This window comes from Abrus precatorius, unplaced genomic scaffold (genome assembly GCF_003935025.1).
Source record: "Abrus precatorius isolate BTA unplaced genomic scaffold, Abrus_2018 Scaffold9, whole genome shotgun sequence".
Lineage (NCBI taxonomy): Eukaryota > Viridiplantae > Streptophyta > Magnoliopsida > Fabales > Fabaceae > Abrus > Abrus precatorius.
In genome coordinates this window covers 19,471,268-19,487,411 of record NW_020874439.1, presented here as the reverse complement: position 1 = coordinate 19,487,411, position 16,144 = coordinate 19,471,268, and the positions used below count along the sequence as shown (strand labels likewise).

The following is a 16,144-nucleotide window of genomic DNA, read 5'->3' as shown; positions in this document are numbered from 1 at the left end:
AAGGTTAAATGAAGTTCATGTGGGGGTCGTATTAAAATATGGACCAAGTTGGTCCAGTTTAATTTACCAAAATAGGGTTCTTTCTTTCCATGTGAAACTACCCACTTTGTAGTATCTTCTATTATAAACTCCTCTTGCTTGTGGAACAAAGGAACCTGTTTCATTACCCATTTTGTCCCTCTGAATCAATTTCAAGTGCCAAATTTTGGGGATGGAAGATCGTTTCAATGTCACGACATTACGTTCATAAGCTTTTACCCGAATTTACGGCAATAAGTTATATCAATTAATTGCAAATAACTTGTCGAAGAGGCAAGGCATAATTTAGTTGTATTTATCTCTTTTCGTGTGATATTGTATTTATCCAGATTTAATCTATATATAGATGGATGTACAAAAGATTCTCTTTTTTTTGTGTTTAATAGTTGTATCATCGTTGATTTCATCAAAATACTTTTAAGATTTGCACATTAATAGTGTTAATTTGCAAGCATGTGAATAAATTTTGTAACAGAATACAGAGAGGAATGGGGGAATGGAAACTCAGTTGACTGAAACGGTGGGAATAAGGATAGTATTGACCTTACGCATAATGTCCTCTATTCTGGTCTTTGTCAAACTGAATGGCACTCTGGTAATTTCTCGGGACAAGAGGGCTCGAATGCCCTAACTGCTCTCACATAGATATGCAAATGGACGATCAACTTGCAGGCAAGGTCGTGATCTGTGAGGTCACATAAATAAAACTAGGAAACAAAGCATTTAAAAACATTCACTACACACCAATCTCATATATATATATATATACATATAAGAAAACAAAACTTAATAAAGAAGAAAAAAATTCAACAAAGCACAGATTCCATTACTCTACGTACGGATGCCGAATGCAAAAGGAGTAAATTTTCAGTCACTTCCTCAATCTTAAGTTTCCATTTAATTAATTATTTCAGAGGCATTGAAAATTTTCCATTTTTAATATTTATAATTTTTATTGTTTATATTTAATTTTTTAATCATTCAAATTAAGTATCTCACTTCAAAATTTTATCTAATAATTAAAAAAAATGTAACGTGTCATGGTTTATATAAATTTTCAATATATATAATAATTTAAAACTAAAATATTTTTATACATTTTATTTACTATTTTATTTGAATGTATATAAATTTTATAATTAAATGAATAAATTATACCCTGTAAATACTACTGTTATTGTTTCTTCCCACCGCACCACTTGTATATTCTTTTATACCAAAATATAAGGGCAGCCAAAGTTCTCTATCTGTATGTGATCTAACGACGTTGCATCACTTTTTTTAACGTGGCGAGCTATTCATTTTACGCTTTTCCCTTTTTTTTCTTTTCTTTTCTTTAAGATCAATATATATTCCCTCGCTAAAAAAAAATAATTAGTCATTTGAACTATTTTATTAGTATAATATTTTGTTAAATTAAAATTAAATTGATAGGTAAGACCTTAAGGCTTTCATTGATTTGGTATTAAAAACTTTTGTACACGAATTTTCATGCACCTAAAACTACACGAGTTCTTAAGGTGATATATCATTTGGGGAGTGTATCAATAATATATTACTACATTATCTTATAATGGAATGCAGAGGCGAAATTGAAACTTTGAAGCTTTTTATGGTGCATATGACATGAAATAAATACCAACATGTGTTCCCTTTTATCTCTGCCACAGGCCACAGCCATGACTAGTTGGTATGTGATGTAGCACAGAATTTAGCCCACTGTGTTGGGACCAAGCATGAGGAGTCGTAGATACCTATTCTATGATTGGTTGATAGATTTATAGGTTTCTGAAAATAATTTTAGTATTCCCAGATAAATATATAATGTCATGTTATAAAAATCTGCCCTGGTATGATAGGTTCACGTAAATTAAGATTATAGAAGAGTGAGATGTTATTTGGTTGTTTGATAAGTTATGAAGCCACTTGCATGCTTTTTAATACAAGTTGAAAGGAACGGTTTTATTTGGTTGCATCTTTCTTTTTCTAGTTTAAAGAAAGTTGTTATTCTCTTTGGCTTCCACTTGAACATCCCAACAAAATAAACGTGATAGCATAGTGGCCCATTTCAGAAAACTGATTCCAGAGGGCCCCTCCTCAGCATTGCCAAACTCACCCACTACTCTCCTTCCACTGTATCTGCGAATATCAGTAACGCATTTTTTAACACGGTTATTTTCACGTATTTTTATTATTGATTAAAATTTATTAAAAATAAAATATATATAAAAAAATATTAATTTAAGAAAGAGAAAAGATAAAATTTAAATTATTTTTATAATTTTTAATTAATAAATAAAAGGTGTGTGTATTAAATAGTATGTTTTTAGTTGTTATCATAAACTTGAGAGTACTTTCTCTGCTATTATACATATGCGGTATTAATTTTTTTTAATTAAACTATTAACTTTATTATTTATTAGCGTAAAATTAGCAGTTAAGATTATTTTACGTGTAAGAGAAGGTATCAAATCCTCTTGGTACTGAAATTTATTAATTATTTATAAAAAAATTATATTTTTGTAACTTTTAGTTTAATTTAATGATTTTTTAGTAAATTTTATGATATTAATTATAATTTAAAATTTTTTTATCAAACAAGAACTTAACTAAATTATTATTTTTTTGCTATTAACTAAATTATATATTTAAATGCGCTTATATACTTACCGTTGCATTTCAACATTCTTACAAGACTCAGTATATTTTTTTCTCTATAGTTTTATGAAATTTTGATTTTAATTTTTTTAAAAATAATTTTAATCCTTAAGTTTTGTAAATTCAATGCTTTTGATATCTAACAATGACGTAATTAAATAAGCAGTTATCTCATGTTAAATTTTGTTTGGTTGTATCATCATTAAGAACCAAAAATATTAAATTTAAAAAAATTTGAGGAATTAAAATTTTAAAAAATAGTAAGACCAAAAATATGCTTGACTTTTTTTTTATAAAAAATTGTAAGAGATTAAACAATGCTGATGTTTTAACCATAATTATTGTTACAAATCATAGTTTAAAACACAATTAAGTCATCGTTATTCGTTCGTCCTAATGTTTCGCCGCTATTTACTAATCCCAAACATCCTCAAAGTCCCGTCAAAATATTAAAAATCATTAGCAAAGTTAACAACTATTTTGATAAACATTGAAACATAATGTAATTTAAAACTTTTTCACAGGTTTAATTGCCTTTATTTACGGATAATATAAAATAGGTCAAGCCAAGTTGAACATTAACTTCGATAAACTTAGCTTATTTTAATAATTAAAATTAAATCTGAGTCGAGCCTGTGATATGTCAAAGCATAAGTGTGGTTTAAACTCTTAAAAAATTTCTGACTTTACATAAAAAATCTATTTAAAAGTTTCTTTTATACTAAAAAACATTCAAATTAAATAGGCAACAAACATATTTTTAAACAGACAACTAGAAAGAAAAATTACATTTCTATAATAGGTCAACATAAGGGCCATATTTGATAAGATTAAAGCGTCTTTATATACAGCCATCAAATATGATCAAGCATAAAAAATTCTTGCTTACCTTAAAATATATGAATTATGACTTTTTTGTCTCGGCAATTGATATCATATGGAAGCAATGGGACAGAACCATTGCACCTCATAGTATAGAATGCAATCCTAACTAAAATATTCATATTGAATCAAGGTACAATTTGGGTAAACTTCCAAAAGAAATTATAAAAAATAAATAAAGTTTTTCAATTAGAAATAATAAATGTTTTTTTTTTCTTTTTATAAAGATTTCTCTAAAAGTTTATTTAAACTAAGCTAAATTATGGAGATCAATGCCTTATTTAAAGAAAAAAAAAGTTGAATTCAAAGAGATAAGTAAAGATTTAAATTTGTAATTTATCAAATGGAAGACTCTATCAATCCTTGATATTATTAAATCCCTCAAAGTATAGTCATAGGACTGTATTTTCTTTTAACAAATGGTTATCGAATATCTTCTATGTATCAAAATGCACTGTTTAGCATAGTTTTGAACGTCAGGGTTGAGATATTTCTTATATTCTAAATAATAAATTTCTTTTGCTGATATAACAATGTACAATTCATTACCAGGACTCCTAATATTAGGATAATCTAATTTTGCAATTATTAAAACAGAATTTTAATAAAGAATAACAATTAATCAGATATATTGTCTTAAAACACCCTGTAGTTTTGCCAAATAATAATTAAAAAAATTAAACCAATAAAAGAAAACATATATTTAAGCAATTCAAATGATGGGTAAAAGAATATAGATAAACACCTAAAGTAAATATAATTAATCAATATAGGTTAGTCCGAGTGATAAATAGACGTTAGTTCAAGTGATAAACAGTTTGGTATTGCTTAAATAAGATTTTGAATTTATTCAAGTTCTTGTATATGTAAAAATATCTAATTATAAATTTACCTATCATATTTAGGTGCGCAATTCGAGTCAAATTCAAATTAAATCAGATAAAAAAAATGAATATAATTAGCTTGTACATGCTCAATATCTTTTCAAACAGTAATTTAAATATTTTCTCCTATTCCAAAACATATAATTCATATTAATCAACTATCATAACATTCAAAATAGAAAGGTATCAGACTAATATAAAATAAATTTTAAATTATATAAAATATTATGTTAAATTTTAATATATTTAATTATTGAACATTTTAACACATTTGTCACTTAGACATTAATTTTGTACTAAATAAATTGGCTAGACATGACACGTGATATTTATTAATAACACATAATACAATGATATAACTCAAAATCTATCATTGAAATAAGAATTATTGAACATTTTATTTTTTTATGCTTTTATATATATATATATATATATATATATTATTTTATTTTTTGTCAAATGCTTTTATTTAGTTAGAATTGGTATTATTAAACAAAAACTTGCCTGGCCCAAATTTCATATAAACCAGTGGCCCAAACTCATGGGATGAGTCCAGCTTCTGGAGCTCTTCACTTCATAATAAAGGATTCTCAGACAACCGAAAAACATGAAACATAATAAAAGATGCTTGTTCAACAAAAAATAAGATAACATAATAAAGTTTTTTTTTTTTATAAAAACAAAATAAATTTTGTATTTTTTACTGTGAAATTTTTTATTTTTAAAATTAATCACTGTTCATAAATATTCAAATCATGTCAATGTTTATTTAATTTTTTTTATACCATATCACCTATTATATCTATTAATTTTATTCTTTTTTTTCTTCACACAGAAATTTCTAAAAAATAATTAAATATATACAAAATATTATTTGAAAATAATGATTAATAATTTTATCTCAATTATAATAAATAAAATAACTATTTTTAGATTTATTAATTATTAAATTTTTTAATACAATTATTTATTATAAATTTTATATTATTGAAGCATTTATTTATCAATGAATTATTTATTTATTTAATAAAAAAATAATTAATTTAAAATTAATATTATAAATATTTTATAATGCATTATGTTTATAATATATAATTATTTTTTATTTATATTTTTATAAAAATTAAAATGAGATATATTTATCACTTAACTATTATTTGTATAAATTTGTTAGCCTAAATTATAGAAAGTAGCATTTTTATCCAATTCTAAGAAATAATATTGCTGATATTAAAAATTATATAAATAATTTTTAGTATTGTAGTATTATAATCATTTAAATAAATAATAAAAAATAGAAAGGATTTACTTTTCTGTGAAACATAGATACTCAAAAATGATTCTTACAAGATTATATAAACCCATTATTTCGTACACAAAAGTATACCCACATGATAACAATAATAATTTTGACATTTCCAATATTACACGAGGTATAATTTATGTTAAATAAATTTTTATTAAAATTATAAAATTTAGTGTATAATAAAAATGATTTAATATATTGATATTATTAAATATTATATTTTTTTAGTAAAAATTATTATGAATTAATTTTTTATTATGTACTAGTATTGCAGAGATTAAAAATTTTGTAATAAATAATAATAAAACTGAAAGAGACCATAATAATAAAAATAAATAAATATTGAGTGTGACGAAAAACACCCCAGCGAAGAAGGAGGCAAGGTGGTTCTCCATCATCTTCACGTCTGCGTTTCACTTTCTCCTTATCTCGTCGAAGGAGAGAGAGAGAGATACCCTTTTGGATCAAAAAGCTTTGGTTGTGGATCGAAATGGATCAGATATTGAACAAAGTCGGAACCTATTGGTTCAACCAGAAAGCCTCCAAGGAGCTCAATTCCGTTGGTGACGACATCAATGTGTGTATACAAAACCTCCCTTTTCACCCATGTTTCTTTTCCTTCCGAAATTTCTCTTTTTTAATAATGGGTTGATCACAAATTTTCAAATTCAAGTGTAATAAGAATCATTCTTCTTGTTATTTTTTATGCTGATGAAACATGGTGATTGTTGTGATCCCCCCAGGATCTGAAAAATAATGTGAAAAATAATGATTTTTTAGATTGGTGCATGCATCCTATGGAAATTGGAACCAATCTGTTATGTCTTATCGATGTTTGGTTGGGTATGAATTGTTTAGTTTTTTAATACTACAATGGAAAATTGAAAGTATGAATTACTGGATTTGGTTGCTTGGTGTCCTTCATTGAATGAAACTAGAGATATTGGCTTGTTAATGTTGTTGAGCTTGCTTTCTAAAGTCTCCTGTTTATGATACCAATTGTATTTTTGACAGAGAGCGGGGAATTAGGCTTAGTGTAGCATGTTAGATGTGTCTGTTAGACCTTTTGGTTTTGTAGTTGAAAGTTGAAACATTGGATCCACATTGCAAGGCAATATAGCCAATAAACAAAAATATTTTCTTCTATTGTAAGATATCAGTGCTTTAAATTATAAATACTGATTTCTATATGTTTAATTGTCTACATTGTTGTTATTTTTGCATTTATTATTGATTTATTAATGCATAATTTATGATTTTTTGGAAGGGAAGAGAAGTAAAAGCCTAAATGCATGTTTGGATTAGCTTATTTTAAGAAAATATTGCTATTTTTTCTGCAGCTTCCTGCAGGAGCTTTATTTATTAAAAAAAATATTTTTCTTTTCCCAAATATGCACTAAATATAGTTATTTATGTGAATGAGATGTAGGCATATAGCTCAGGATTATGGTTTAATTCCCAGGATTTTAAAATTAATGAGATGGTTCTAATATGGTTATGGAGGAGATATTTACCATGAGATCATTGTTAAATAAATTCTACCAAAGGTATTCTTGATCTCCCTCTATTGCTTTTCGTAGAGCTAAAAGTCATGCAATTCACTTTCCTAAATGATGCTTTCAGTGCCATTCTTTGAATATGTTCAAACTGCCTTAACCAATGTTTTGTCATCTCTTCAGTAGGCACTGTTCTAACATGTCCTCATAAATAGTCATTTGTTATCTTGTTATTTCTTTAGTCAGTAAAAATATTTAAGGAGGAATATATAGTTTGAATGGCTAAAAGTTGGGAGTGAGCAAAGGGAGGTGGGGAAGCTGTGAAACTTCATTGTACAAGGCAATACAATTTTGTGCATGATCATATTGCTAGAATCAATTTGTAGTAGTGTCACATTATAGCCTATAGTCTAATAAATATATAATTATTTGAAAACATGCTTAAAATTTTCAACTGTCAGGTGTTTGAAAGCTTTTAACTGAATAAAGGCAAATGTGTTGGCTATTTAATAATACCTTAATATCTCTTCTTTTATATAAATAATGGAAAAAGGTGCAATAAGTTGAAGATTGATTTTTCCCCTTGCTGATAAATTGAAAGCACTTAAATAATCCATCATCATTTTTGTAAATAACCTTATCTTGCTGTTATCAATAATGAATATTCTTGTGTTCTATTGTGAATGTAAATGTTTGTGCTTGACTACCACAAATGTTAACTATGAATTTTTTTTGCTTGAGTAATTTCTATGTTGACACCTTTTCTTTTGATCATCAGTCGCTATCAAGCAGTATTGAAGGGGGAACCAAATGGTTGGTCAACAAAATAAAAGGTTTGTATTTTCCTATTTCTATCTCAAACATTCATCCGACAAAGTCCAGGCTGTTAAACCTGTGCAATATTTATGATTTCATTTTATTTAACCTTGCAATCCCAATTGATAGAAAGTAGATCAAAACAAACTCAGTTATGGTGAATCTATTTTATAATGCGGATACTGATAACTTTGTGGTATCAGTACCTGTGTGATGGATTTACAGTGGAAGACAAAGAACTGAAAAAGATTTACCACGCAGGGTATCCAAGAGACCATGCACTCTCCCACACTCTTCACTTTTTTTTTCCTTAACCCTCTATCTTTTCCCCTCTCTTTTTTATGTCCTTACTGGCCTATTTTTCCCTCCCAGCTCCCTTGAGTGCCTCACTGACAATCTGTTACACTAACCATTCCTCTCATGGGGTCTCATTTCCTCTTGATTGCCTCTTTCACAATCTGTTGCATTAACCATTCCTTTCCCTGAGAGACTCAGATTCTCAGCTTTCCTTCCTAATACACACCTTAGTAGTAGGTGGTTCCTAACAAAAATGCATCATTTTATTAATTGTTATTTGCATCATAACCAAGCCATTAACAGATTTCCAAATTTCATGGATTTTGAATAATGATGAATTGTTTTAAAGATTATTCATACATCCTTTTAAACATTACTAATCATTTTTATCATACTTGGAATTAGCAAATTGAGTATTGGGTATGTTATCCCTCAATTTCCGTATGTATTTTAATTGATATTACTTGGGAACTCTCACAAAAATTACTTTTCAGGAAAGATGCAAAAGCCACTACCAGAGTTACTAAAGGAGTATGATCTACCAATTGGAATCTTTCCTCGTGATGCAACAAACTATGAATTCAATGAAGAGACAGGAAAGCTTGTTGTGTACATTCCTCAAGTTTGTGAAGTAGGCTACAAGGATTCATCAGTCCTGCGGTTCTTCACCACCGTGACTGGTTATCTGGAGAAAGGAAAGCTAGCAGACATTGAGGGAATGAAGACAAAGGTGTTGATCTGGGTAAAAGTGACGTGCATTTCATCGGAGGGATCAAAGCTCCAAGTGACAGCTGGCATGAAGAAAACAAGGAGTAGGGAAGCATATGAGGTTACAAGAGATGGTGTATGCGTAGATAAGTTCTAAAACCTTCACATCATGTTTGTTAATAGCTTTACAATATGTAAAACCCTTTGTCTGTTCTTGTGGACCATTTTACTCTCCTTTTGCATGATTGTTTACTGTAAGTAGTGTTCAAATATGTTCTTCAAATATTCCCCTTGGACTTAAATGTTGCAATTTGGTGAAAGTGAAGCCTTTGGTACTTGATGATCAAGTAGTTATATTTTTGGAAATTATTTTTCACACTACTTTTTTTTTTATTAATCACACCATCCTTTTTTGCCTCACTTCTCAAATTTAATTGTTGAATATATTAAGTGTTTAATACATGCTGAAAATTTAATTCTTGAAGTTGTGATTTACAAATCATTTTCAGATTTAAATTTTTTAAAATTATTAAACTTTTCTGAAAATTAAATTCTGGATATAAAAATTCACAGCTTCACTACGATTTTTTGTATCACAATGTTTATTTTGAAAACAACCGTAGATGGGCTTGTAAGCAACAACAATAGTATTAGTATTCTTTGGGTTCATAGCTAACTCCAGGGAGCATTGATTGAGGGTGAAAACTTGGAGGCTATCCTTAACCAAGACAGTACCAAATGGATGAAATGTGTGTTCTGTTTGGGGCAGAATGTTTATGGCAGTTGTAAAGAATCAAGAATGGACATGATTATTAGCATGTGATCACTCGGAAGATCTCCGAGAGATCGCTTTCGGCATCAGATTGCAAAATAATACACATTCAAAATCAACTTGCCTGCAATCTATTAGGATACTTCCACGTTAGTTTTTGTCACTATTATTGTGAACGGAAATGACAAAAATACAATTATAGTAGGCTTTACCATGCAATTTTAATGAACAGAAAGATGCATTTTTATTAGTGCTTGAAAAGATTGATCAAAATTATTTGACTCATTAAGTGTTAAAATTTTAGTGTGGCTGATCCAAAGGAGGAGAGAGTATATGTTACAGGCATAAGTGGCCTACTTACTAAAATCTTAATAGGGAGTTGCTTTTTGTATTATTTTTTTTACACTTCATTAATATTTTTTATATATCTTTTTAAAATTATCCTTAACAATAATTTCATTTACTAATTTTTTTTTATTTTTATTAAATAGTCTTCTTCTTTAAAACCTCACTTTTTGTCTCTTCTAGCATTTTATTTTTCCTCTTCATTGCTCTAAGTTTTCTTTCATGGTTACATTCTTTAAGCGTTATTGTAAAAAAATGGCATCTTCATCGGACTGATCTATATCGGCACTCTTTAGAAAATAAGTTTCTTATACATTTTAAGTTTTTAAAATTAAGTTTCTACAATTCTGGAAATTAATTTCCAGAATGATTAATTCTTCCAAAAGTAAGTTTATGAAATTATAATTTTACACTTTCAAAAATAAGTTTATAGAATTAAAATTTTACACTTCCAAAACAATTTTTAGAATTATTAACCATTTCAAGAAAGATGAGCATAAACCAAGCGATAAAAAGAAAAACAAAACTTATAATAGAGGCTCAAAACTTAAAAGTTATAAGTGCAAACAAAAAAAAATTATTAAAAAGTTGGTTAGGTTTAAGGACTAGTGTTAGACAATAATAAAGTCCTATATTAGTGAAATAACAACAAATTAAATGGTATATAAATAAAAATGACCTCAAATTTTTACAAATACACATTTATTTTTTTGTGAACCCACCAATATTAGACTTTATTGTTGTCTAAGCATGGATTGTTTCTAAATATGAAAGATAGATATCAATGGGTGAGTAGTGGAGGGCATGATTTATTGGGATTTGCAGGACATCTTTTTAAAATTAGAGGTTTTTAAAAGAGATTTTTGAACCTATAAAACTAGCATATGCATTTTATAATTTTTTATTAGCTTATTTTAATAACTCAAATAAATTCTCATTTGATAAAAAAAAATAATAAATAATGCTTTATTAAGCTTATTGAAACGCATCCTCAATTCAGATATATGAGAGATGTATAAAATCATATGGCGATAATTAATACATTTTTTCAAATTACAATTACAACAATATCAGTTGTAAGGGGATTCCCAGCTCCCATTCTTTCTAAGAGAAAAGATCCACTAAGTTCAAGACACATTCTTTTATGCTTATTTTACTTGATAATTTTTTATAAAATAAATTTAATCATTAAAATAAACAATAGTATCCTAATATATATATATATATATATATATATATGTATATAATTTTTTTAAAAGATTAAGTTATTTTATAATCAGTATTATTTTATATTTTTAAAAATATAACATCTGTCAAAATAAAGTTCATCCCCCACTCGTCCATAATTTTAGTAATAGCAAATAGAAATCACAATCGTGAGCTTTACTTCAATGACATCCGCAATATAAAGTCATGGTCTTTAAGCAACGATATCTTGTGAGTTGCGTGTGCCACCCACAAGCCTCAATCTTCACTTTTGTCCACTAGCAACCTATCTCGCAATTCTTCTTTCACTGCTATTGATTATTTGTTTTTTTACGATGGATATATCTTGATGCACATTTTCATCAAATACTAGCTAAATAAATTCTTTTTATATTATGATTTAGATTATAGATATAATTATAAAACTTATTAAGATAAATTTTTAAGAGACTTTGTCAATTTCCTTGAAATGATGATGAACAGACATGTCAAGGTAATATACACCCTTGTAGTTATTGGGAGAGCCAGAATTCAGAACACAAATAAAAAAAGTTAAATGATTTTTTACATACACTAAAATGTTTTCAATACATTAACTCAAATGCACTTGCATGGTGCTATCTTTCTCCTATGCCTTGCAACTCCTCTGTTTACAGTCTCTGTAACTTGGTTGTTGTTCCTCTTGCCCTCACCTCTGCATTCTTGATGGTTCCCTCTTTGATGTGCACTTCTTCCCCACCGATTGTTTGGCAATGGATCAAGTTTATTACCAGAGAATCAAGTATATTGATGTGAGGTACTATTTAGAAGAGTAATTTTGGTTGGACCAATTTCAAATCAATGCGTGAAACTGAAAAATGCCTACAAGTTATTTTACTCTACTTAAGCCACAAAATTAACATTGGAAGTCAAAAATTGTGAAATATAGTACTCAGTTAAATTTTCTTTTTATTAGTTATTTGTTTTCATGGTATTATGCTATTATGATTTAATGCTTATAAAGGACTATCTTGTGTGTAGTGGAAATATATCAAATTATATCATAAAATTGAATGAATTCTAACAAAATTGGTTCCATCATCTCTCATAAATTTGAAAAAGCCTTTTGTATAGATAAAGTAAATTTAAAATATTGGAGAGTCGTTCTTGTATACACATGTAGTATTTGTCTTTAAGATTAAAAATCTGGATTTTCAGCTATTTTTTGAAATTCATGAAAATCTAAAATGAATAATTGATAAATAATTAAGCAGTGATGATACCCTTAAAGGTATATTACTCCTTCACACAACTTATTGAATATTCACATACCATTTTTCATTATGTATTTAGTAAAATTAATTGGTAGTTTATGATATATTTATTTATTTAAACAAGTTAAATTTAAAATTTAGATTTAAATTTATCAAAAAATTTAAAATATAAATATAACATCAATTTATTATAACCTATCATTATTTTTAACCAAAAAATTATTTATTAATTATTTATACTATTGATATATTTAGTTAAATTCTTTATAAAAGTTATAAGATTTACCAACATATCTTTGAAAGTAATTATATAACACCCTGCAAAAAATATATTAACGTATCACCGTTCAATACAAATATATTTTAAGATTAAAATTAATTAAAAATAGTGTGAAAATTATATTCTCTTTTAGTACAATAGTTTTACTTTGTAATTATATTTTTGTCAATCTTGTTTTAAATTTTAATTATTAAAATTATTACTTAACTTTCTCTTATTACTTTATAGAATTTTTTATTTTTTAAATATATTATATTTATAAAAATTATGTTTATTTTTAAATTTTAAATTTACTTTTATAAATATTATTTCTTAAATTTATGGTTTGTGATATAGATTGATTATTGACATTTAATTTAAATTTTTTTACACTATATAATAAAAATATTATTTTAAAATAAATTATATACTTAAAATTATTTAATTTTATTAAATATTTATCATTTTGATACTTGTTATTTGTAATTATATAGAATTAAGCTATTGTTTAAAATAATTTTATTATATATATACATATATAATTATTTAAAAATATAAAAATTTATTTTTTAATTATTAATATATATATATATATATATATATATATATTCTAAAATAAAATAGCAATGGATTACACAGCTACTAAACTAATTGTCAATATTTTATGAAAATTGACCTTTTCCTTCTCTATGCAGTATTCAGGTTGCGTACGGATCTAAGGCATGTACAATTTGAAGAATTAGACGTGTTTATAATTTAAAAACAAAATGTGGTGTAAACACATTTATTTATTTTTATTTAGCTTTGGTATGCCATAGATATGTAAACTATTTCATAGTGTAAATGACTATTCTGGCCTCTAAAATTGTAAGCATTATTTATACTAATATCTGATTTTATATTTTATTTTTTAATATTTAATTTATAAAATTTAATTTTTTATTATTGTTCAGGATTTTTTAATTATCATTAAACACTAAAATAAGAAAATTATAATATTCTACAAAATTAAGGATTAAGATAAAATTTTTATAAAATTAAGAATTAAATTGAATAACATTTATGTAATTTTAGAAATCAAAGTAATAATTTATTCATTTTATATTATTATTTAATTTTACAGTAACACATCACTTTATTAGTTTATTTAATCGATAATTACTATATTTATTAAATGACATGTTATCATATGAAATTGTATTATAATATGAAAATTTTAACAATAATAATATATATCATTATTAGATTTTTTGATCTTTCATTTTTTAAACTAAAAATGTCTAAACTCTTTATATTTTAAGTATATATTTGATTTTACTTTTTTTTAAAAAAATAATTACCTATTTCTCTAAAACATATAATCATCTACTAACATATAACAGGTATTTTGATGTATTTAATTAAACATAAATGCAATAAAATGGCTTCTTTTTTTATATATGATTTTTTATAAAATTATAAAAATATGGAGTTTAAAAATTGTCAATAATAATTTTTAGTATAAATATAAAAATTTAGATATAATCAATTAAAAACATATAAAATTTTAAAAGTTGTTAATGATAATTTTTTAAAAATATATTAAATAAAAAAATTAAAAGCTGCTAATGACAAATTTTTAAAAATATTTAAAAAATATATAAAAAATTACCAATTGACAGTTTTTAACAAAAGTCATCAATAGTAATTTTTGAAAAAAATATATTTTTATAAATTTTCCAAAAATTTAATATTTTAAAATTTAGAAAAATAAACCATATATAAAAAATTAATCTGCAATAAAATAGCTCAATTCATCTAATTTCTTAGCATAAATTATGGATGGAATTGGGAGACGGATGACTCTGGCATGAGAAAATTCTACAGCTTTTGAAAGAAAAGGGCTTAGCTGTCACAATTGAAACGCTAAAGACAAAAGACCACTGATCTGCGACACTTTGGCGTTTTGTTTCGGTTTCCCATCCTCACTCGCTTCTCTCTCTCTCTGTAATTAAAACTCTCTTTTTCTTTTCTAACTAAATATTGATTCTTCGTTAAATTGAAAATAAAACTTTTAACAATTATACATTACACGAATATTAAGAAAAAAATTATATCCAGATAATATACATAATTTTAAATTTTAAATTTAATAAAATATATTAATTTTAAGTCATCATTAAAAGGGCATAGTTGATATCTTCTACTAGAGATAATTTTTTTTAGTTATAATTACTATAAATAACAAAATTTCACTTTTTGAATAGTTAAAACAGCTGCATTAATTATATATTTTAATTTGATATGCAAAGATAAATTTTTAAAAATAATTATTAGTCAAAATCTTAAAAATGTAAAAGAAAATATTTTTATAATAAATCATGTGTTTTAAAAAATAATTATTTTATTTGTATGAAAATTCGTGTCAATAATTGATTTTGGAAATTTTTCAATCAAAACACCATTATATAAAGTAAAAACTTAATCCTCTTTAAAGAAATGACTATTACTATTCAACTTTTAGATAAGTTTGGTGAGAAAAGATATACTCTTAAAATGTAATTCATGAATAGAATAATCAACAAAATTTAGTATTGGTAATAAATAAATAAATCTTTAAGTTTGTTAGTTTCATATTCTTAATTTTACTTTCTTACAGTTATTTTTTTAATTTTTTTGAAAAGGTAAAATAATAAAAATATCCATACAAAATTCGATGTATTATTACATTGAAATAAGTGTATATTATTCGAAGATTTAATTTTTTATGTTATTTAGCTGAATAAAAATTAAAAAAATATAAGTAAAACATTGAAAATAAAAATAATAAATTTTTACTTTAATTTATAAAATATATAATGTCATTTATCTTGAAAAATTTAAAAAAGGAAAAAATTGAACATGACTAAGGAAATGACGATACAAAATTTTGAAAAATTAATAATAATAAATTTAAAATGCTGCGAGCGCGAGTACCGCAGCAACAAGCTAATCGAGCGAGTGAGAGAGTGAGGAGCGAGTATTTGGATCGATCCTCGATTATTACGTGGACCGGATATTTCCACAGATTCCACATTCACACTGGATAGACCACGAGCTCGCCACACGCCCGTACCTATAAACCAATCTCAGCCCTCCACGTGTTTTTTCATCCAACGGTCCAGATATAAATCCGTATATTTCAAATTCCGAAAACACCCCTTGCCACCTTATTTATATCCCCCTTGCCCCTCTCTTCTTCTTC

General features: G+C 25.8%; 1 protein-coding gene across 1 annotated transcript; it reads left to right on the top strand.

The window, feature by feature from the left end:
* The first annotated feature begins 6,140 nt into the window (after positions 1-6,140).
* LOC113850439 (uncharacterized protein At5g01610) lies at positions 6,141-9,419 on the top strand. Its single transcript, XM_027480992.1, has 3 exons — positions 6,141-6,346; positions 8,044-8,098; positions 8,873-9,419. Exons 1-3 carry the CDS (start codon positions 6,260-6,262, stop codon positions 9,241-9,243), a joined length of 513 nt encoding a protein of 170 aa, XP_027336793.1. The 5' UTR covers positions 6,141-6,259; the 3' UTR covers positions 9,244-9,419.
* Positions 9,420-16,144: the final 6,725 nt, after the last annotated feature.

What these genes read in the sequence shown, in the direction of transcription:
- LOC113850439 (XM_027480992.1), top strand. Translation starts at nt 6,260, where the DNA reads ATGGATCAGATATTGAACAAAGTCGGAACCTATTGGTTCAACCAGAAA. An exon ending in CCGTTGGTGACGACATCAAT is followed by an intron (nt 6,347 to 8,043) that starts GTGTGTATACAA and finishes TTTGATCATCAG; the next exon opens with TCGCTATCAAGCAGTATTGA. An exon ending in GTTGGTCAACAAAATAAAAG is followed by an intron (nt 8,099 to 8,872) that starts GTTTGTATTTTC and finishes ATTACTTTTCAG; the next exon opens with GAAAGATGCAAAAGCCACTA.